General features: G+C 44.4%; 1 protein-coding gene across 1 annotated transcript; it reads right to left on the bottom strand.

The window, feature by feature from the left end:
• Positions 1-540: 540 nt before the first annotated feature.
• Positions 541-24683, bottom strand: LOC130558209 (protein-glutamine gamma-glutamyltransferase K-like). Its single transcript, XM_057340503.1, has 13 exons — positions 24573-24683; positions 23129-23355; positions 22853-23041; positions 22462-22719; positions 22258-22376; positions 20691-20798; positions 19083-19260; positions 18703-18841; positions 18361-18553; positions 17949-18102; positions 11258-11539; positions 10709-10862; positions 541-2578 (listed from the first exon to the last, which is right to left on the bottom strand). The coding sequence occupies exons 2-12, from the start codon at positions 23352-23354 to the stop codon at positions 10714-10716; spliced, it is 1995 nt and encodes a 664-aa protein (XP_057196486.1). The 5' UTR covers position 23355; positions 24573-24683; the 3' UTR covers positions 541-2578; positions 10709-10713.
• Positions 24684-25105: the final 422 nt, after the last annotated feature.

The following is a 25105-nucleotide window of genomic DNA, read 5'->3' as shown; positions in this document are numbered from 1 at the left end:
ATCAGGAACGCACACCACATACAGTGACCGAACACAGGACAATGAAACATGAGGGTATATATAGGTAAGACAAACAAGGGATAATGACACGGGGCAGGTGTGGGTAATTAAACACTCAGGGGAAGATGACAAGGAAACGAGAGGAGTGGGGCCAATGACAAGACACTGGAGAGAACGTATATTATTGTCAAACGGACAATAATATGTTTCTCTCCACACATAACCAAAGGACTCTGCCCCGATCCCACCACACGACTAGAATTTCATAAACAAGACGGTGGGACCGTGACACCCTTGCTGGGAATAGGGTTAGGTTACTCAAAAATTTAAGCAATGCCTACTAAAGAATTTAAGGTAATGCTGCGTAAAATTTCATGTAGAACTGGCTTAAAAAATTGGTCGCAAAAATGATGCACTATATTTTTAAGTAACTTAAGCGTAATTTTTTTTCAGTGTAGACACGTAAACCTTAAGACATAATTGCTTGCCTTACAAGATGTTACACAACGCAAGTTTGATTATATTAAACGCAGGCTTATATATACGCTTACATTAAGCAGCAACAAATCTAATAATAAATGTCCAGAAGAGGACAAATTTGGACGTCCAGGGACGAGCAGAAAAGATGTGGAAATCACGTCCAGATGACGTCAAAGATTTCCGTTCAATTTTCATTTTGGAACTATTTTTCATCCGTGACGTGTCGTTCTGACGTCTTTTCAACGGTCATTAAACATATAAATGTTTGTTGGGATGTGATATATATCTGATTCAGTTTTTCACTATAACACAAAAAAATGCAATACATCTTTAGAATTTATTCATATGATTTTTAACTTTTTATTGAAGTTGCAGCTAAAATGAACCAACCCACTTATTTTAATACTACAGAACCAAGATAAAGACAATTTATTTCACATTTCAGAAAAAAATAAAGCAATGTTAGTTTCATAAACAGAAACAGATAAGAATAAAGTTTAAGTATTTTATCTATTGTAACGGATCGCTCCCAGACAAGATGCTTTTAAACAATAATCCGTTTAATAAAGTCCACAAGCAGGGAAAACCCAAGGAACAAAAGATCTTCAATGGAGTAAACACACAGGAGTTACATTTTAGACAAGACCTTGAACTAAGGAACAGTCAGAAATAGTGTCCGGGTGACGAGTCTGATGACAGGATAACTGAGGAGGGGCAGGTGAGGGAGAGTGGAGAAATTAAAACCTTGGGGAAAACATTCTGGGGACCGACAGGATTGTTACATCTATATGCTTGTTATCTCAGAATTTTGTGAGATGAGTACAAAAATGAAAAAGGTCAATTAAGCGACATGTTTAGTTGTATTTTATAATTTTTACTTCTTTTCAATCACAGATTTCTTAAATTAAAGAGTTGTTTGGGCAAGTGAAGATTCTGTAATTTAATGCAACTTGGAGAACTGCATTTAGGGAAATCTGGGGAAATTGTCATGTTCAATAATTTAGCTCATTATTTACCTCATTTGTAAGTTGCTTTGGATAAAAGCGTCTGCTAAATGACTAAATGTAGATGTAATGAAAATTAAAAAAATATATGTAAAAATGTGGATTGAAGAAAAGTAAATATGGTTTTATATATTCTTAGAACGTTCCCCTATCGTTAGTTTTTGGTTCCCAGAATGTTATTTTCTAAGGTTCGTTTTCGTTTTTTTTTTCTTATAATTTCTGTATTGCACATGTCACTGACGTTTACCAGTTTTGACTTCTTTTACCATTAAAAAATAACCATCAGGGAATGTTATTTTCTGCTTGTAAAATAATAACCAAAAAAGAACCATCAGGTAACGTTATTTTCTGGTTGCAAAAAAATAACCAAAAAATAACCATCAGGGAACGTTGTTTTCTGGTTGCAAAAAAATAACCAAAAACAACGTTTTGTGTTTGCTGGGTGGAAACCAGAATCGGCAAAGAAAATTGCAATCTGTGCATCTCTAAAAACAAGCTATTACATGGCTCATTACCACCCAAGTCTTTTACTTTATGATAAACATATCAACATGGTCAGCTGAGTCTGTAACACAATCAAAGGCAGTTCGTATAAATGCTTTCATATATGAGAACAAATGAGTTTGATTCCAAAATGAGATAACTCCGTTTTTTTTATTTCAAAACTGAAGTTTCGTATTAAGTTGTCATGTTTTTATTATGTTTTTTTAGTTATTATGGGCTTAAATCAAAACAAACCAACTGCAGTTTGATTGATATTAATTGGAACGCACAATAAAAAATTATGATTTTTGATTTTTTTTAAACGGAGTTATCCTATTTTGAAACCAAGCTCTTCAAATACTAAAAGTATAAGTAATATAACATTTGTTTTTGAGCTGATAACAACACAAATGCGGTGAAACAATTCTTGAACAAGATACAGCCGTCTTTCATGCCGGATTAACGTTCAAATTTACAAAACAACAACAATAACATGCCACAGTGGAGTGTTGTTAACGTGTTGAAACAGAGTAGATCTGTCTTATGTGGACGAACATCATCGCTTCGAGAAAACAGCTTCTGATCCGCTTCGTTTATAGCATAGCCTCGTCCTGAAACAAACGCACACAGATACGCGTAAGCGCACACATATAACACAGAGATGCGCGTAATAACTCCCCAAAACCTCTGTGGAGATAGTAAATGTGAAAACATGTACTTACTTATACAGATAAGGTCCGCTGTCCCCAAGAAAACACATGCTATTCATTATCTCCATGCCATGGAAGCGCAAATCCATTTAAATGATGTTTTATTAACAAAGTTCGGGAGAAGCCGGAGCACATAATCAAACTCGGCCGATTCACCATTTGCAACCACGTCATCTATCCAAACGAGTTTCATTAACAAGTCCAGGTGAAGCCGGAGCTCATAATCAAACTCGGCTGGTTCGCTACCAGCAATCACGATTTTCACCCTATCAGCTCAAGCGAGCCTCCGCATAAGTAAGACCAGAATTCTTACCTGCACCTTCTCTACAGTAATGCAACATTGCAACATGTCAGAGACACCGACATCAGTCGCCAACGACAGCCCTACCTCTCAGGATTCTCCTGCGCATTCGAGCGCTCTTCAGCGTTCCAGTCCCGGCGCGGATGCAGCTAAGGAGCCCGAGGCTACACCATAAGGCCGCCAGCTTCGTCAGTCCGCACAACGCGCTTCGAAGCGCCGCTGCACTGCCTCGCCGCGCCCAACCGGGCAACAACTTCACTCGCCAGCGTCGTTGTACGCTTCAGCACTTACAGCCATCCCAGCCATCGGGAAGTGGACCGTCGCAGGCTTGCGTCAAGCTTTGGCCAAGCGGGACGTCATCCCCAGCAGGCGGCACAGCAAAGCAGAGCTGTACAGCCTATACTCCTCTCTGCAGACAGAGGCCCCGCCTTCAACCTCAGAGGAGACGAACCAGGATCCCGGATCATCTCGAGCGCAGCCAGGCCCTTCACTTCCACAGCGAGGCAAGACTCTCAACCACCATGCCGCCGCAGCAGGCCATCTGCAAGTCTGGGCCGCTCCCCAGAGGAGCAGCTTTTGCCGCCAGCCGCCTTCCAGCTCAGTGATTTGGAGGAATCGTTTCCGGCTCCAAATTTTCGCAACTACCAGGACAACACGAGCCGGCCTTCAAGGGCGGTTCGAGAAATTATCAACCCCTCCCCCCACATCACACCAAGCTCCTGGACAGCGGCTCCGCAGTTAACACCTAATGCGAGGCTGCCTCCGTTAGCGTCCCAGGCCCAGGTTTTAGGTTTTCCTCCCCTCACCCAAGGGTACGGCCCGTCCTACTTCCCTCAGGCCCCCGCCATGGATGCCGCCGCCGCTAACGTGAGACTGCCTTCGTTAGCCGCTCCATCGGCTGCTATTCCCTCCCTCCTCTCTCTACCACAGGCACGCCCAAGTTTCTCACTGGCTACAGCAACATCCATGCCGGTGCCATGCAACGCCCCGGTCCTGGAACCACCCCCCCCTCTCCACAAGCATCAGGACGCAGATTTTGGCAGGTGCGGACATCGATTTATTTCAACTTCTATCACCACTTTCACCCCTGTCAGCAGATCGGCAGATTTCTTACGGCGACGTTTCGTTTACTTTCAAGAACGCATCCCACAGTCACTCCCGCACTCTGTCCTTCCCAGAATTCACCATGGCATTTTCCTGCTTCACTGACGTGGTCTGCACGGTGTTCCCTCACAGGAGGCGTGAGCTCGGCGACTATCTCGCCATAGTCGTGGAGTTCGCGCTTTCCTACGGGGAGGCATATTTTTACACGTATCACAAGCTGTTTTCAGCAAAATGCGCCATAAGGGTGGCTCAGTGGAACCAGTGCCCCTACTGGAGACGAGCTCAGTCTATGGATCAAATTCCTCAAACAATGGAACGGAATGTCCTTCTTTTACAACGACATGGTCTCTCTCCCCGTCGACCATATGCCTATTTAACGACGCAGCTCCTTCCGTCGGTTTCGGGGGATTTTACCAAGGCCGCTGGTTCGCGTCCACATGGCCCCCCCAGCTCACAAGTCTACCGCAGCCTCTTGCGTCATCAGCACTTTTTGAGCTGTACCCACTTGTCGTAGCAGCATATTTATGGGGGAAAGAATGGTCCGCCTCCAGCATTATAGTCCATTGTGACAATGAAGCAACGGTACATTGCATCAACAAAGGCCGCTCCCATTCACCCGCCTTAATGCCTTTTCTCAAACGCCTCATATGGATCTCAGCTTGCGAGCAGTTCATTCTGACAGGCAAACACGTCCCCAGGTCCAAAAACCAGATAGCTGACGCCCTTTCCCGTTTTTCATTTCAGAAATTCAGGCTGCTGGCGCTGGACGCGGATCCCCTACCAACGCCTGTCCCTCCATATTCGGAATTAATCTTCAAGTGAACCACCCTCTAAAAGCCATGCTAGACGCCTCCCTCAACTCCATCATTCAAGCCGTTTCCCCCAGGACCCTACTTTCTTACCTTACAGCATGGAGGAATTTCAAAACGTTTCACCGCTCATACAATCTCCCCTTCCCGGATTTTTCTCTCCTCTCCATCACTTCATTCATCTCCTTTCTCAACACCACAAAAAATCTCCAAGCCAGTTCAATTAAAGGATGCTTGAGTGGAATTCAGTTTTTTCACAAGTTAATCTTCAACACACTCTCCCCAACCATAGCCAGCCCCCAAGCATCCATGCTCATCAAAGGCATCCAGAGAGCCCAACCCACCCACCCGGACGCCAGACAACCCATCACTATAAAAATTCTAACAAAATGCATTTCCACCCTCCACAGAGGCTATCACACCAAGCACACTGCACGCACACTCGACACCATGTTCATTTTGGCCTTCTTCGGATTCCTCAGATGCTCAGAAATCACCACCACGTCCAAATTCGATCCCTCAGTTCACCCCACCATTTCGGATCTATCAGTGCTCGATTCGGAAACCATCTCATTTTTTATCAAGCAAAGCAAGACCGACCAGGCCGGGAGAGGCCATTTCATCTATATCTTCAATCTCAATTCCCCAATCCAGCCTTATCAAACCCTCCTAGCCTACCTCCGCTTCAGACGATCACAAGTTAAATCTCCATCTGAACCCCCGCAGGGGCCAGCGCTTCCAACTCATGCTCTGCCGCAGCAGACACCAATTCTACAGAAGCCAGTATCGCCGCATTGATCGCCCCCCCAGGGGCCAGTGCTTCTTCACTTACTCTGCCGCAGCAGACCCCCTCATAGCCCCCCGAAGCCAGCATCGCCGCAGCGACCGCCCCACAGGGGCCCGTGCTTCTTCCCTTACTCTGCCGCAGCAGACCCCCTCATAGCCCCCCGAAGCAGTATCGCCGCATAGCCATAGTATTCCCTTATTCTGCCGCAGCAGAATCAATTTCCAGAACTCAAGATCACCAAAGCAACATCACCCATTACGGGGACAAGCACCTCTACACTCCATCCACGCCATCTTTTAGCAGGACTAGTGGGAATACACATCACCACCCACTCAGCGCCATCCACTCCGCAAGAGCTCGCAGCAATTTTCCATCCCCACGCTCCAGCAGATCCTACATCGCCAATTTAACAGCATCAGCCGCCATGCAAAAGCCAGTCCTCAACCCACGACCGCAGCAGACTCCCAACTCACAGGATCCCCACACATCCGGAGACCACAGCAGCATCGCACCATGTGGGTCTGCACGACCCACAAGCCCCACGGCGAACGCAAGCCATCACCCAGGAAGCCTCAATTCTCGCTATTTGGGGGGAGAATGCGCTACCCGGCTGCTGTCCAGCGTTTATTCTGTGCTTTTTGGGGTAAGCTCTGGGTTCGGGCCGTTTCCGAGCTCGGCGCACTCGCCCCCATCAGGGGGAGAGTGTTCCGGGGTCGGAAGGAATCAGCGAGCTCGGAGCCTGCCCCCTGGACAGCACGCCAAATACGCATATCTTACCTACCCCTGCTATCAGCATTATCCCTGCCACCATTATTATTATTTGCTTAGGCGAAATCATGAAATTATGTTTTATTAACAAAGTTCGGGAGAAGCCGGAGCACATAATCAAACTCGGCCGATTCACCATTTGCAACCACGTCATCTATCCAAACGAGTTTCATTAACAAGTCCAGGTGAAGCCGGAGCTCATAATCAAACTCGGCTGGTTCGCTACCAGCAATCACGATTTTCACCCTATCAGCTCAAGCGAGCCTCCGCATAAGTAAGACCAGAATTCTTACCTGCACCTTCTCTACAGTAATGCAACATCCCGCCACCTCCCCGGCCGATCTCCCCGAACTCGCTTTCCACAGCAGGACCCCGGGGGGTAAGCTCTGGGTTCGGGCCGTTTCCGAGCTCGGCGCACTCGCCCCCATCAGGGGGAGAGTTTTCCGGGGTCGGAAGGAATCGGCGAGCTCGGAGCCCACCCCCTGGACAGCACGCCAAATACGCATATCTTACCTATCCCTGCTATCAGCATTATCCCTGCCACCATTATTATTATTTGCTTAGGCGAACTCGTGAAATGCCTTTAAACCCCTTACATTCACCTCTGCACCGACAAAACCCATCTTCTGATGTTCATATGCTGCGTCCAAATACCCCCACTTCGGTGTTTGCACTTGACCACTTGACTACTTTCATGACATATTTTCTGTTTTTGGCCCAAGTGTTCTAGTGGGCATGAAGATACCAAGTGGGCATGTAGCCTAGTATTTCTAACCCGTTGGGACACACTTAGGAAGTGCAAACATGTAACAATTGTGTTTCTAATTATGTGATAAAAGCAGTTTTACAAAAAACATTTCTCTGGCGTGTTCACCAATTAAATGTGCTACACTTTACATTTTATTACGAAATTATATGTAATATCTAATTATAGTCAAGTAGGATTTATTTTTATAGCACTTTATTTGTATTGTATCAAAGCAGCTGTACCCAAAAAAGCAAAAACAAAAGCAAGACACATGTTGGCCAAACATAGAATAAATAAAGATATAAACTTAAAAAGTAGATGCATAACTTAAACTGGAAAGCTTTCCGCAACACCTTGCAAGACCTGGGCAAAAGGTCTCATGATATATCCAGAACGTGATGCATGATGGGATACACGGTCGGAAGCGGTATTCAAGATAGTGTGGGATTCAAGATAGTGTGGGTTTAGTGTGCGTTAAGGGCACTGCACTTTGGCGTTTTTTAGAAATTGGACAGACTTGCGCTCTAACTTCCTGACGCGCGCACGCGCTAGTGGTGGGCGATACTGTAAAATTTAAATGCAGTAAGTAAATGCAGGGCCAGTATTGCCGATTTCCATACCGATACCAATACTTTTTACTTTTAAAAAGCATTCACTTGAACTTACATTTACTTTCCTGTAGTTGAAATGTCATGATTTATCAGATGAATGCATCATTAATATGCTAAATCTGAATACATTTTCATGACCACTAAAATATTTTGTGCCTGTAGGCTAATTAATCATGTAGATGTTAAAACACTGGACATCATTTAAACCAAATAAATCTAGTTATTTAGTTATTTATTCCTGTAATCGAATTTGCAAACATGAACTTTGCACCAAATTATTACTGGAAAATAGTAACAATAACAGATTAACAGAACAGAAAAACGATATATAGTCCTAACAAAACAATTTCTCGTTTTCCCAGTACTACTTCTCTAGCTTTAAAAAAAACCAAAGTGGACAAAATTATTAGCCTACTCAAGAACAAAGATTTTAAAACTGCTTTTCCGTTTTTGTTCAGTGTTATGTTTAGACAAAATAATAGAACAAATTAACATGTTTCCCTTTCATTACACTTTTTTAAGTGAATTTATAAACAAAGTGCACACAGTTGTTTGAGACAAAAAGTAAATAAAGTGCTTATATAATAAAGTACTTTCAATCTTTGGCTTTTTACCCCCAAAGGCCCACTGCCATACATCGCAGTTCGCAGTGTTTTTATTCACTGAGGTGAAAACACTCCACATGATGCTCCTCTTCTTTTCGCTGGCTGCAGCAGCGTCTGCGTGCTTGCGCTTGGCGCTGCTGAGTGACGTGATAGCGGACTACAAAACACAGCAGGGCAGGGAGGAGCAACGTGTGCAAAACTAGGTGTATGGGAAATAGTTTTTCTTCATTATACAATTATTAGCTACAATAGTAAATAAATAAAATCAGTAGTAAAAACTAAAAACACATTATCGATATTTTTATGTTAGGATCGATCCTTTTCGATACAACCTCAGCATCGAAAGAATCGATACTTCAGGATCGATCCGCCCACCACTAGCACGCGCTCTCATGTGGCCAAGACCGCAAGTGGGGTATTTGGACGCAGCCTTAGTTTTAGACTCTTTTTGAGTACAAACAAACTTTGTTCAGGGCTGCGTTTCCCGAAAGCATCTTAATGGTCACCAATGGAGCTACTATCAACTTAAGGCTACGATGCTTTTGGGAAACGCAACCCAGTTCAGTTATCGCATGTGAAGGCCGTCTTGTATCGTGTGTGTGTTTCCTGTGTCTCGGACTCTCTGGGACGCAGCGCCATATCTCTCCCTGCATTCCAATCAGCATACTATCCATCCTAATAGTATTCGAAAGTAGAATTAGTATGTCCCAAATCATAGTATGTTGAAAATAGTATTCCAAAGATTCCCGGATGTTCTACTACTTCCAGTAGAAATTTGAAGTGCAGAATGATGCACACTCTAATGGCTGATATTACCCACAACTCATGGCGATTAAGCAGGGTTTAGTGACATTCCACTGCATTAATAATTTATATATCTGATGCGTCACTAAATTAACGAATGTAAGTATACAGTACACATTACATACTAAATAATGAATGAATAAAAACCATAATGGAAAGAAGAGCTGTATTTTGATTTGTGTGACAGTTATTGGCCACAATGTTGTTTAGGCAACATCGGCTGCTTCCGCTTCCTGTTAGTATGTCCCAGTGTGTGCAATCTCTTATGCCATGCACTCAAAAGTACCTACTATTCCAACACAAAAACAGTACCTACTATTAGGGCATAGTATAAGTAGATGAATTGGAATTGGAATGCAGGGTGCCTCATTTGGTCAGATGAGGTGTCTACGTAAAGGTCAGAGGCTGAACTTCTGTTTAATATGTTTGTTATGTGGATAGTCAAAGGTCTAGATAAATTTACTGAATTTTTACTATCCAAGCTTTTATGTCACGTTGTTTTTATTTCAGACACACGTGAGTGTTGTCAGCGGATATTTAACATTTACAACCACGAAAAGAGGTAGGATTGGACTCATGTAGAAAACAACCTAATAAAATAGATTGTGTAGCATTTGTGGCTATATGTAACAGTGTGATGCAGTCATTAGATAAGATATTCAAGGATGTGTTGTTGAATCATAATCCATTCGACTTGCATTTGATCTGTGGTAAGATAAAAATGAATACAGATCCATATTCTACAGGGTAAGAGCTTTCATTTGATATATAACTTGAACATGTTGAACATATTCGTGTGTTATGAAAAATATTTATATTCATATATTGATATATGAATTACCCTCATGATTATAAAGGGGCTGCACGCAGTGGTGTCAAACTCAATTCCTGGAGGGCCACAGCTCTGCACAGTTTAGCTCCAACCAATTCCAACCCACACCTATTTAGAGGTTTCGAGTAATCCTAAAGACCTTGATTAGATGAATCAGTTGTGTTTGATTAGGGTTGGAGCTTAACTGTGCAGAGCTGCGGCCCTCAGCTTGGGGACATAAGGAATTTCAGCCAAAATAACTTATTTTCTGTACAATAAATGCCAAAATGGTGCACTTTTCCAGAAACTAGACACTCTAAGCATTCAAATGGTACCACATATGATAGTTAGAGTTACAAAAATACATGTAAACATTAACGAAATATCTTGATGACGTCATTTTGGACCCGGTACCGGTCCGCAGAGTTTAAGAGGTTTTAACACTCAGCTCTTTACCAACGACAGCATCCCCTACAGGCTAAGAGGCAAAAGAGCACACATTTCTTTCCATTATATCTAATGTTAATAACATTTTCAGGCTCATGTCAATAAGCTACAGCAGTTTTTTTTATTACAAATTTCTTTATCTTAAGTTACCACTCCCCCGCCAAAAAATCTTCTAATTCACAGTACAGTTATGTACTGTATGTGAGGGTAAAACTGAAGAAGCCTTTTAAACTCACAATTATCAGAATGTTTGCAGTCTGAAACTGAACTGGGTTGCCAGAACCTGCTTAGTCTCATTGACCCGTCCAGTAAGAGTGAACTTCAGAATCGCATGATCCACCAGCTGATCTTTATATTCATAATACAATAGGTTCCAGTCCACAGTCGTAACTGTAAAATAAAAAAAGAGAAAGTTCTGTATGACCTTATTTATTGGTGAAATACAATAAAAGTCTTTATCAGGTCATAAAAGTAAACCTGGGCTGCTATTCTCCAAATTCAGAAGTAATCCATATCAATATAACAATATGTCTTTGGAAACCATCTTTCATAGCTTCGAAACTAAAGTCCTTATTAAGAAGCATATTATTTACAGGTGTAGTTCTGTAATATTGAGATTTGTATCTATGGAGTATTTAAATGGCGCTTTTTTTATGCATTCATTTGATAAAAAATTGTGACATTCAGATTGTTAAAACATCTCAGACAAAACATATTCCATTGAAGAAAGGCAGACTTTTTGGAACATTGTTTTGTGAAATTCTGACAAGTATAAAGTCTCTCACCTTCACCTGGTTGGAGGTAGACAAGTACCTGGGTCTTCTGCACTGTAGCTTTAAGTACCCCAGTGTAATACACTACATCCACCTGACCAAAGAGAGTGATGCTGCGCTGTTCTGAACTCGTGTTCTGTATAGTGGTAGACAGTTTAGCATCACCACCGAGCTGAAGTTCTTTATCCATTGTGATCTGAACATAGATGTCCTCAGTTCCGAAGGGAAAGTAGATTCCCGCTTTTGTGCCATATTGACAAGCTGTCTCCACAGCAATACGCTCCTCCTCTGAACCTACAGTTATAATTTTTTATTAAAAAGTGGAAAAGAGACTTCAAACTGCAGACTGTATATGAAATAATATGTTCTCCTCTGCAGATTAAAGAAGTCCCCCTTAATCAGGGGTTCTCAACCATTTTGACTCCAATGCCACCCACTTTATTCAACAATATTCAAAGGCCCTCCTCCCGCTCACAAAAACTCAACATTTCTACACAATAAAATATTTCAGAGCTTGACATTAACAGGAAAATGTTCATTCAATATAAAAACAGACAACTTATAATAAATATCTTGGTTTTTGATTGTTTTAAAATGAATTTCAATGCTCATTTTGTCTCATTTTAAAATTATTTGTTTTAATTATTACACTAGCACTGCAAATGTATACAACAACAAAAACATCACATGATTCACTTGTAATGCAAAAATACAGTTCCCTTTCTGTCAGTCTCTCAACGTTGTGTCGAACCGACAGATGGGGTTGGTCCCTGAGAACCTATCGCTTCCGACTACTTAGAAAAGGCCAATGAAAATTGGCGAATGAAATTTGCATGCCGGACTCCGCCCCCGGAAATCCGGGTATAAAAGGGAGACGGCGTGCTTCATTCATTAGCCTTTTGTTCTTCGGAGCCTTCGCTTATGAAGATCAACTCTCGCTACTACTTAGCAACTCCAGATTGCCGGTTCTACGACGTGGTGCAGCGGACGGTCCCTTCCTGCGGCGACTTCCCCTGGGCGTCTCGGCGGTTCCAGAGGTGTTCGAGCTAGCAGACGGTGCCACACCGTCTGCATTCTGAAAGAGCAAATTTCTCCAGCGTGGCATGTCCCACTGTTCTCGTGGGTGCAACACACTCATCGAGGAGGGGGACGGACACAAGGTCTGCTTCCAGTACGCTGGGGCAGCCCTTGTGGATACGTCCTGCCTGCACTGCGGGCGGTTGACGATTCAGACGTTGCATCACGGGTGGCTGTGTTCCCACAGGGCAGCGAGGGTGATATGAGGATTACTGTGAGCGCTAATCCGTCAGCCACTGGCTCGCGGACCGTTCGCACCTCGTCTTGCTCGTCTGACCGTTCCCCATGAGATGGTCCCACCGTCTTGTTCCTCAATCACGTATCAGACACGGTACGTGATGATGAGATGTCTGTTGCAGCATCGGAGGGTGACTTACTGGCATCAGACTCCGACGATTCCTTGAAGCTCCCTCCCTTGGGGGGTCAAGATCAGGAAGAAGCGGACGTCGAAATGTCAGCCATGCTTTCCCGGGCCGCCGGCGTTGGGTTGCAGTGCCCGCACTGCCTCTCCCAATGCTCGCGGCTGGATACATGGTACCTCGGGTTTGAGAGCGGCTCCATGCCGTACTCGCCCCCATGCCGTGTTTCCCCGGAAGTGCATGAGGAACTTAGTACGACCTGGAACGCCCCCTTCGGCGCGTGCACGTCAACTAGTTCCATCACCCTTTCTTCCCTCGATGGTGGGGCAGCTAGAGGATATGTCGAGTCCCCCTGGGGCTCGACCTAGACTCCCGTCCAAAGCACGTAGGCTTTTCGGCATCCAGGATGTCGAGAGCTTACTCTGCTGCGGGCCAAGCTGTCCCCTCTCTCCACGCTATGGCCATCCTGCAGGCCAAGGCGTTCAGAGAGCTCCACGAGGGTAAGACCGACCCAGCGCTTATGCAGGAACTCCGCGCCATCACCGACCTCGCTCTACGGGTGACCAACGTGACCGCGCGGGCCCTGGGTCGGGCGATGTCCGCACATGTAGTCCAGGAGAGACACCTCTGGCCAAACCTTGCACAGAGGGGTTGCGAGAAAGTCCGCTTTCTCGACGCACCCATCTCGCAAGGGGGGGGCTGTTTGGTGATACTGCCGAGCCACAGTTCTCGACAGTAAAAGGAGCAGACAGAGGATATCAAGCATATCCTCCCCCACCGCGACTCGGCCGCCTCCTGGCCGTCGAGATCCCGTGCACCCTCTGCTTCCCAGCAGCCCTGGTCCTCTTCGACACTCCGGTTCCGGTGCCCCCACTCGGCAGCCCCCCGGGAGACGTCGAAGAGGAGACCACCACCCCATCAGCAGCCGCGGTGGAAGTCGTAGTGGCCCTCATGGGAAGACCCGAGGGAGATCGAGAACACCTTTTGGGCCCGACCCCAGCCATTCCATTGCTGGTTGGTCGATCCGGGACGGTTCCTGCCCCGTCCCAACTACCCACTTCTAAAGGTTTTTCTCTCTCTCTCTGGGTGTTTATCACAGCCGCTCTCACCCTCTACACGACGGTGTTCGGCAACTCAACGTTGCGTCTTGGCGAGGCGCAACATCGAATGTACATTACAGCCCTCAGCACTCTCAAATCGACGGTGCGTGGAGCTGCATCGCCAGGCAGGTGAACCAGCAGAGCCAGTCTTCTTCCCGGGGACCCGCCCCCGGTGAGAGACCCGCACTGCCAGCCATCGAACCACCCCCCGGGGGGTCGATGAAGCAGATCGTACCCTTAGTCCCCCTGTCGCGGTCCCTGGGAGCTTGGCTCGAGCTTCCCGCACCGTCACGGTGGCTGAGGAGAACGATCCAGTTCGCCAGAAACCCGCCCAAGTTCCGGGGCATCCTCGCCACCTCGGTCAGAGGCCGGGATGCTCCCGTACTACGGGGCGAGGTTTTACAGCCCCTACTTCATCGTCCCCAAAAAAGGCGGGGGGGTGCGCCCCATCCTAGATCTGCGTACCCTGAACAGACACCTGCACAAGCTGCCGTTCAGGATGCTCATGCAGAAGCGCATCCTGACATCTATCAGATGTCAGGATTGGTTCATGGGAATCGACCTGAAGGACGCTTACTTTCATGTCTCGATTCTCCCTCGTCATCGCCCGTTCCTACGGTTCGCCTCAGGGGGAAGGGTGTGTGGGTACTCAACTATCTCGACGACTGGCTTATCTTGGCACACTTGCGAGATCTGTTGCGTGCACACAGGGACCTGGTGCTCCGGCACCTAGATCGATTGGGGCTACAGGTCAACCGAGAGAAGAGAAAGCTCTCCCCTGTGCAGAGCATCCTCTATCTTGGTATGGAACTCAACTCTGTCACCATGACAGCGCGACTGTCCGCAGCGCGCGACCAGTCGGTGTTGAACTGCCTGGATCATTTCACGCAGTCAGTGGTTCCCCTGAAACTATTTCAGAGGCTCCTGGGACACATGGCATCCTCGGCGGCGGTGATACCCCTCGGGTTGATGCACATGAGGCCGCTCCAACACTGGCTTCAGAGTCGAGTTCCCTGGAGAGCGTGGCACACCAGCAGCAGGTGGATGGTGATTACGCCTCTCTGCCTACGCACCCTGACCCCTTGGTCTTCCATGACCTTCCTTCGGGCAGGGGTTCCCCTAGAGCAGGTTACGAGGCATGTCGTGGTGACAACGGATGCCTCCTTGCAGGGTTGGGGTGCAGTGTGCAACGGGCACGCAGTGTCGGGACTTTGGACAGGCCCCCGCCTGCGCTGGCATATCAATTGCCTAGAGTTGTGGACCGTGCTACACGCACTGAAGAGGCTGCATCCTCTCGTGCAGGGCAAGCACGTGCTGGTCAGGTTGGACAGCACTACTGCAGTAGCGTATATCAATCGTCAGGGTGGCGTTCGCTCACTGCAGTTAACACGACTCGCCCGACGCCTCCTCCGGTGGAGTCAGCAGGTGACCCGCTCCCTGCGTGCCACGTATATCCCAGGCAACCTGAACCAGACAGCCGATGCGCTATCTCATCAGACAACGCCTCGCGGAGAGTAGCGACTCCACCCCCGCACAGTCCAGCTCATTTAGGTGAAATTCGGGCAGGCCCAGGTAGACCTGTTCGCCTCCCTCGAAACCACCCATTGCCCGCTTTGGTACTCTCTGACCGAGGGACCCCTCGGCACGGATGCCCTAGCGCACAGCTGGCTGCGGGAAAAGTGGAAGTACGCCTTCCCCCCAGTGAGCCTCATTGCACAGACCCTGTGCAAGGTCAGGGAAGAGGAGCAGCAAGTGTTACTCGTTGCGCCACACTGGCCCAACCGGACTTGGTTCTCGGAGCTAATGCTCTTGACGACAGCTCCCCCTGGCCAATTCCCCTGACGAAGGACCTGCTTTCCCAGGGGAAGGGCACGTTATGGCATCCCAGGCCAGACCTCCGGAACCTCCATGTCTGGTCTCTGGACGGGACGAGGAGATCCTGAGTGGTCTGCCCCCAGCGGTGGTAGCTACCATTTCTCAGGCTAGGGCACCTGCCACTAGGCGACTGTACGCCTACAAGTGGCGCCTCTTCTCGACCTGGTGTGCTTCTCGAGGAGAAGACCCACGGAGTTGTGCGATCAGGTCCGTGCTGTCCTTCCTACAAGAGAGACTCGAGACTAACCTCTCCCCCTCCACACTGAAAGTGTATGTAGCCGCCATTGCCGCTCATCACAACTCAGTTGCTGGGAAGTCTCTAGGGCAGCACGACCTGGTCATTAGGTTCCTAAAGGGTGCTAGGAGGCGCAATCCGCCTCGTCCGCGCTCCATACCCTCTTGTGACCTGGATGTAGCCCTGACAGGTCTCACCAGGCCCCCCTTCGAGCCCCTAGGGGATGCCTCTCTTCCTCATCTCACGATGAAGACGGTTCTCCTTATGGCGCTCGCCTCCATCAAGAGGGTAGGGGACCTACAGGCTTTCTCCGTGTCCCCTGACTGCCTAGAGTTCGGACCCAGGGATTCTCACGTTATCCTGAGACCTCGGCCCGGCTACGTGCCCAAGGTTCCCACCGCTCCCTTTCGGGACCAGGTGGTGAACTTACAGGCGCTCCCCACTGGGGAGGAAGACCCAACCCCGTCCGTGTTGTGTCCAGTACGCGCGCTGCGCCTTTACTTAGACCGCACACAGAGCTTCAGGAGCTCGGATCAGCTCTTTGTCTGTTTCGGAGGTCAGCAGGAGGGGAGAGCTGTCTCCAAGCAGAGGTTGGCCCACTGGATTGTGGACGCTGTCAAGGCAGCTTACCAATCCCTAATCGCCCGTCTTGGGCACTGGCACGTGGCGTCTCTCTCACAGACATATGCAGAGCTGCGGGTTGGGCTACACCCAACACCTTCGCGAGGTTCTACAACCTCCGCATAGAGCCGGTGTCAGCCCGCGTCCTGCATGGCAACATGTAGGACCGGCAACTGGTAGGGTGTACGCCTATATTGGTTCTTTCCCCCTCTCTCGAGTGGGTCAGTATACCGATCCAGCCTCCCTTCTTTCCCCACTGGGCGAAGAACAGGCACTCCATCCATCACTAAGCAAGCACCTTCTGGGGCGGGCTGGGCAGAGCAGCCCTGCCCCTTAGGCCGGGTTCCCGGAGTTATTCGCATCATAGCTCTAACCGGACCTAGTGCTACCAGACGTTGCAACCCCCCAGTAGGGCGGTTCCATCTGATGTATCCTCATGCTGGTTCCCACCTTGGTAACCCATGACCTCCCCAGGTGGACCTCCACCTCGCGGTTACTTCTTCAGCCGCACTTTCTTCCCATGAGTTCTCCCCCATCGGTGAGACCATGTTGGTATCTCCACTAGTCTCCTCCCTGCGGTAGGAAGTGGTCTCTGTAGCGCATCCCCCACTTGAGGAAGTAGCGCTTACCCAGTGACCTTACGGTTCCGGGCGGCTTCTCGCTGTTAGAGAAACAAGGCCGCCGCCTGTGAGGCCGAAGGTAGGGGCCTTCCCACCTTTCAAGAAAGCTCTGGGACCCCCTACCTACCCACTGGTAGGTTACAATTTCACGGTAGTGCTCACGGCTGACACGCCCAGGCCAGTCACCGTCGCTTCGTTGAGATTGTGACAGGGCACAGTGTTATGGCGTTTTCCATTGGAACCCCATCTGTCGGTTTGACACAACGTCGAGAGACCGACAGAAAGGGAACGTCTCGGTTACGTTTGTAACCTCGGTTCCCTGATGGAGGGAACGAGACGTTGTGTCCTCCTTGCCACAACACGTGCTGTCCTCTGCAGCAGTCGTGAGAGGTCTCAGGCTCCTCAGAACAAAGGTGAATGAATGAAGCACGCCGTCTCCCTTTTATATGACTCCCTTTGAGTCCGGCATGCAAATTTCATTTGCCAATTTTCATTGGCCTTTTCTAAGTAGTCAGAAGCAATTGGTTCTCAGGGACGAACCCATCTGTCGGCTCGACACAACGTCTCATTCCCTCCATCAGGGAACCGAGGTTACAAACGTAACCGAGACGTTTTATTGCCTGTAAAAATTATTTGTATTTATTCTTTGGCATTTTTGATTTTACAACCTTTGCAATACAGGCTAATTAATTTGAACACTCTTGTTTTTTCTGCATAGGAACAAATTCAACTCAGCTCCACTTCACTTCATTTCTTTCTTTTTTTCCCCATTGTATTTAGGTTTTGTTTGTTTGTGTTTGTTGGGGTTTTTTTTACCTTCTGGATGTTTGTAGAGGTGTGTGATGTCTTCACGGTAATCAGAGCCGACAGCTTTAGTGCTGATGCAGTGACCTACTGCCTGCTTCTCAACGTTGACCTGAGTCAAGGTCCCATCAGCTTTCCTCTGCCAGTAGACTTTATCGCTGTTCACCTAGTGTACACAGAAAACAAAACATTTCATACCAACAAGGCACCTTGTTTGTGAGAAGATGATGAGGAGAACATGAGAAGAATAATTTTCAGTTTATTTGTGCTAAAAATCTCATAAATCTACCTTAAAAAAACTGAAAAATCAGTCTAGTGGACAGATGAGGCAAATATAACAACACAGGCGGAAGCAATTTGACCAAGAAACCGTTTTAATTAGTTTTTGCTTTAATAAACGTGTCTAATCAAAACAGAAAGTTACCTCTGCAAACACAAACGCCGTGTCATGCTCAAGATTAACCTGTCCATTCCGGACAGCTGTGATAGAGGTAGGGCCGCAGCGATAGACTTTCTGACTTTTCTCCTGAGGAGTGGCATCCACGGCTTGCCACCCCCCCATACCCGCAGGTAGATCAGGACGGGCCATCCAACAGTCATTCCACACATGGAAGTTCCTGCAGAGTACAGGGATAGGGGTTAGTAACATTTGTAGATTTAATGTCCTTTTTTGTCTAACACCCGCTGATGTCGTCTTAACAAGTGATAGTTGCTACATTTCAAAACACAATGTCACAAATACAAAACATTTAACAAATGAGCTTACCAGACAGAATCTTGATTGGGCTCCTCAATAAGACTGAAGTACTCATCTAAATAAAAATCTGTGGTCAGGGAACCATCGGTGTCATGAGCCGAGTTGAAGTTTGTTACGCAGCGAGTGGGAATTCCTATGCATCTGAGCACTGATGAAAAAAAGACAGAGAAGTTACAGAGAGATGTTTACAATCATGTGAAATATAGACATATATTTTACAAAAAAGAATTAACCTATGGTGGGTTGTTTTAACTCATTGTTGGGTCAAATATAACCGTTTCTGGTTTAATTTAGCTCAACGTTTGGGTTTGCCCCTTTTTGACCCAATGCTTAAAACATTTGTGAATTATTAGTGAATGAGACCCCATGTTTCTCATGCATACTCTAACCTGTGGTGGTGACCCCAGAGAAGACCCAGCATTGTCCATATTTGACAGGTGTTCCTCCATTTTCATGATATTGTCTGAGGATATCACTGCTACCGGTCCAGACCAGAGGGTCAGTCCCATCCTCATATTTACCCGACCAGTTTCCTTCAAGGACTCCATAGTCATCGGATGAGTTAATCTGATGTAAAACATCAAACAAGGTTGAACTGCATACATCTATAAACGGCCTCATTTGCCCCTTTAGATATGGAGTGAGTCTGTAAAACCCTGTGCTGTTGTGTGTATTAATACCTGTGGCTCTGTATAACCATTCAATAGATCTCATCCCAGCATTAGGAAAGAGCTATTGGTAATTCTAGGAATTCAATCCTCATTATATTATAAGAACATAACAATTGAAATGCACTTTATTGGACTATTTTACTTGTGGCATTGATAGATGGGTCCGAATAGAGTACACGGTAAAGGAAATAATACGTCCTCTTGCCTTGATATATCATTATCAGAGGTGACCTTTCAATTATATTTTTTCATCAATTTAGTGCTTCACCAAGCTTGCAACAGATTGTTTTAGATGAAGTCATATTTTAATTAAAATATCTAAACACAAGAAACTTAAAACTAACAAAATAAGTGGATCCCACCGAACAAAATTACTCGTGGTGTAAAGTATTGGAGTAAATGTGCTTAGTTACTGTACTTAAGTATCTTTTTGGCTACTTTGTAGTTGTACTGAGTATTAAAGATATTAGCAACTTTTACTCTCTACTTGACTACATTTTTGAACAAGTATATGTACTCTTTACTCCACTACATTTGTAATGAATAATGCAATTACACATTACATTTCGCCTGGTACCTATCATTCTTTTGCAGCAGTTTATTTTTGATACAGAAGAATTAATATTGCCATTTACAGGGCATTGAAGGTACTATATCTTGTGGGTTTTGCTCTTACTTACTAAAACTTGTCAACATGGCTTCTTTATGTGAATACGAGTGCATTATCAATTAGGGTTAGGATAGGGTTATCAATGTCAATCGCTGGCGGTTTATATGTGAAATGAGGACATGACAGCAGCTGATGATGAGGCCAAAACCAGCATGTCCAGTTCAAAAAGGCTTTGACTTTTTAATTTGACTTAACATTATTTTATTTATCCGTTATATTGAAGAAACCTTTTGAAAGAGTTTGGTTTATTATGAGCACTTGAGCTTAAATGAGACTTGAGTGTTTGTAATAGATGTAGGTTATGGTGTCGACCATGATTTGTTGCAATTTTTAGGTGTTCAGTCTTATTTTGATTTAAGAAAATAAATGCAATTGCTCTCCTCATGAGTCAACTGTTTCTTGTTTTTCACTGACATGTCTCTTAAGTGTTGAGGACTAGTGCTGCTTTGAGCCTACATTCAGTATGAGTAAAATACTCAAGTACTGTTCAAATCAGATACTCGAAGACTTTTACTGAAGTCATTTTTGAATTGGTGACTTGTAACTTGTAATGGAGTAGTTTTCGCTGCAAGGTATCTGTACTTTTACTTAAGTATGGTTTTCAGGTACTCTTTACACCACTGTTAACCCTTTGAAAACGAAAACTTTAGACTTACTTGTGCAGACACGAGTCTGACCACACTGACAGGGTCTCCCCATCCTGATGCTGGAACATCACTTCTCTCCAACAAAAACAAACACGCCGACAGGATATCCTTATCAAACTAACAGATAAAGAGAAACCGTGTCCACATACACAAAAGGAATAAGTTGTGGTGACAGGAGCTCTAAGTACTAAACATATAAGTAAATTTTAATACGTAGGCTTAAAAGGATAAGAAGGTAGACATAGTAATATACAGAGGTGTAGTGGAAGGTATTACAGTTGTGCCTATCAAGTATGAATTTAAAAAACAATCCATTACATTTCCTCCTGATAGTCTATTTAACTTTTGTTTTATAAAATTTGTATACATTGAACAGTTTGTAATTTTGTAAACAAACATTAAATATATGTTTCTCATCTATAAAATTGTGATTTGCCTTTACTTCTTTGTGGTGTTGCACAGTAACATTAAAATCATATAACAATGCCCTTGTTTTGTTTGAGACCCTGTTTCTGTATTATTTTTGTCAGTGTTGGGCAAGTTATGAAAAAGTAATTAATTACTAGTTACTAATTACATATTCAACAGTGTAATTAGATTACTGTACAAATTACTCTCTCCAAAAAGTATTTAATTACTTATTACTAATTACTTTCTATGTCCTACATCAACCTTGATTAGTTAAGTGATTCAAGGATAGACATAAAACGTCTCTTTTAATTCATTCAAACAAATAATATAAAGGTACATAAAGTAGTATTATTAACTAACCAAAGTATTATAAATGTGAGAATTACACATTAAAGCACAGATTTTAAAGTTAGACTTTGAATTTTCATGTCAGTTCCACTATTGCACACACATATATTACATACAGTATTTAGTTTAATTACTCCAGAAGCAACTGTGAATATATTACAGAAAAAATAAGAGTAATGCCTCACTTTACTTTTTCAAGGGAAAGTAATTAAATTACAGTAACTAATTACATAGTAACTAGTTACACCCAACACTGCCTGTTACAAATTATAATATACCATTTCTTAAATTGTAACCCCCAGATGTAACCTCATATGGACTCTTTATACAGCATAACAGGAAGACAAATAATCTCAATCCATTATTTCATTATCAATCCATTATTTAATGTTTATCAATAAAAAAACTGCAAACTTCATGTGAATGAAATAAAGTATATAATTAATATAAAATAAAAATACAGGCACTGGTTTCAATCTTTTGTTTTTGGAAACTTGTTGAGTTAAGAGTTGCAACCTTGTAAACAATTTTGGCCATATTTCAGTCAGAGGACAGAGATGAGTATAACAGAATGTGATCCATTCATGCTTTGTATTGGCAAGAGTTGAGCAGGTGAGCTCAAGAATAAACCAAAAAGATTATTTTAATAGGGGGACAGTTTATGTACAAAAGCAAATCTTAGCAAATCCTTATTTGCTATTTTATTGGTTTGAGCAGTTTTGATTTAAATATCAGCCTCCCGAAAAACTCCCTCACAGACCATCAGTGCTGTTTTGTATCTTATTTGTAGTTACAAAAATTACTTATTTGCAGTTACCTGTCCAAAATTCCACGCTCTGTCTGCGATCTGGCTCTCGGTCCCGTAATAGATTACACCCATGTCATTCAACACGTATTCTTTCTTCTGTTCAACATCATCCATGTACACAGAGTCATCTAGGAGAAAAACAGTACGTGTATGAGGAGGAACACAACTGATATATTTTCAGTGTGTCTTGACCCTTGACCCCTCCCCTCGTACATTCACACCAAGGGTTGAACAGCATGTAGATGTCATTCTCTGAACAGTACGTTGACATGGTCCCATCTGCTAGGGACTGTGTTATAACCGAGAGTTTGTATTTGCCAACAGCAGCGGATGGCAGGGAGTTGACAGACAGTTTGATTTTTCTGCCCGTCTGTTCAATGATCGTGGCCTCCCAGCAGTTATAAAGCAGGTCCTTAACCAAAGAAACAACCACAAGTGTGCCTTTCGACATGTCTGGAGGATTCCTTGATACTGTAAATACAAATGCAAAAAATTGTAGAGCTGATATTATTTTAAATACGCTCCCCCCATAAATTACAAATGAACATGCACTCGTTTTCACTGTGTGTCTTTAGAAATCCTGAAGTCACTAAAAGAAACTGACCTAATCTGAGCTCTAAATGGAGTTTATCTGTCTTCGGGTTGAAAGGTCGCGAGAGCTCGATCAGCATCTGAAAAGTCTGTCCCCTCCGGATGATGAGGTTTTCACTATGGTAGCGATCTGTGTGATGCTCCAACCTGTTCTGTTCAGTCTTAGATTTAAGAAGGTCTACGGAACGTGCCTTCAATAAACCTGAAAGAAAGACAAAAGGTTATCGGATCTGTTCTTGATCATAACATTCAATGAAGTCGAAGTGTGTCCCATGCATTTGGGCTATACCTTTCATCTCATAGTTTCCTTTAGGTTCTTCAGCAATGGGATTGGTGATAACAGTCTCTGTGACATCATCTGTTTTTATGTGGCCGCAGCAGCGGAGGCAGCACTGCTGGATCCAGCTGCCACATGTCCACATCTCCTCATTCTTTGGCTCGTCCAGAACAAGAGTGCCGGATGGAAAACTGCCAATGGCAGAGCTGTTCTTGATTGATAATGTCTCTCCATGCATTCTGTGAAATGGAAATTTCAGAACAGCTCACTCAAGCTGAACAAGATAACATTTAAGGTTTGATACAAAATAAAAGAAGTGAGCCTTCAAATGTGTAAAAGGAAACATTGTTTTGTGTCTGTGTCTGTGCCAGATGAACAGATAACTTATAGCAGACTTTATGTGTACAGATGTGTGTATCTATTGCTGGCAACATGTCAAATACAATCTGATCTGCATGTAATGCATCTGTGTTTCGAAAGTTGTAAAAGTGCGTGATGCAACAGCATGCAGGAGCGATAGGAGGAAGGTGACAGGCTTGTTTTCATTCTTTAAATGGTAGCATGCCTAGGATTGCCCAATATTATGCTGATACCACATTTCTCCTTTTTTGCAGACCATAAATCAATCTGACAGATCCTTGTCTTTCTCTGTTCTCTGCTTAGATACATACTGTACAAGTCACAACATTAAATTATGAAAATAACAAAGACCGAGTGTGTAGCAAAGTTCCAAGTAAGGAAGAAGGAGGCGGGAACCGGCGAACATTAAACCACTTTTAATAAAATTAACAAACAATAAAACGAACGTAAAGTGCCGACAGCCCCCTCACGGTCGACTGCTGGCCACACAAACATAATAAAACATAACAAAGTCCAGGCCTGGTTCTCTCTCGTTCTTCACTGCTGTCGCTCCTCCTTTTATGCTTCCGAGCTCCTCCGTGAGCAATGCGAGACCGGTGCAACGCGCAGTTGATGCTCGTTATCACTCGCGTCACTGGCTTCGCGCCGTTCCCTCACGGCCCTCGTCCCACTCTGCTTGTCACAGAGTGCGACTCATTCAATCAGAATTTCTCAGTACTCTCTGTTTTATAATGTGTTATTTCATTTTAAGATTTATCATTTATTTTTACCAATAACTTAAATAAATTGACATGACCAAATATCAATTTTATGTATGTATATATATATATATATATATATATATATATACAGTATATATATATATATTGATTCACAACTGATTTTTTATCTGTTTACAAACAACCATGCTAACCATAATTACCTTCTGGACCTATAACAGTAATAGTATAATAGTAATAATAATGCAGACCAGTGATATTTGGTGAAAATAAGTTACCATAATAACTTTGGGAGATTATTCTACTCCATTTCTCTTTTTAAAATAAATATTTCATGTTATTCATTAGGTACAGTCCAAAGACATTTTCTTACTTACTTTCAGTATTTGTTTGTATGTTTGTCAGTCCTGTTTCTGGTCAGTATTAAATTTTCAAACACCAGCAAAAATCGCATCTCATGTGAATGACTGGCGGCTGTTCAGTGCACCTCACTTTCATTTGTTGTTAATCTCAAAGACACTTCCAGTTTGTGTACCTGTATATGTAGGGTAGGGCCGAGGGAGGGCAAAGAAAGTGCGTTGATGTGATTTGTCATAAATGAAGCGTGAGTACAGGTTAAACAGGACAACTTGTTTCTCGAAGTGTAGTAGTACAAGTTTTGTAATTCTGCACATAAAATGACAAAACAGGTGTCTAACAAATCAAACTATCTAATAAATCACATAACTTATCAACTAGCTACTGCTACCTAACTATCCGACTAACTGAGCATTTGAAATTTAACCAATTACCTAACTACTTGTGAATTGTGTAAGCTTTAAATAATTACAATGACATTGATGTGAAGGTTATCCAAACATTTTACTTGATAACGCTTTAGATTATAGCCAGCTATTTTTACTTTTAAAAT

The sequence above is a fragment of the Triplophysa rosa genome, linkage group LG8 (assembly GCF_024868665.1).
Source record: "Triplophysa rosa linkage group LG8, Trosa_1v2, whole genome shotgun sequence".
Taxonomy (NCBI): domain Eukaryota; kingdom Metazoa; phylum Chordata; class Actinopteri; order Cypriniformes; family Nemacheilidae; genus Triplophysa; species Triplophysa rosa.
The sequence above is the reverse complement of the archived record's forward strand: the minus strand, read 5'-3'. Positions and strand labels throughout refer to the sequence as shown.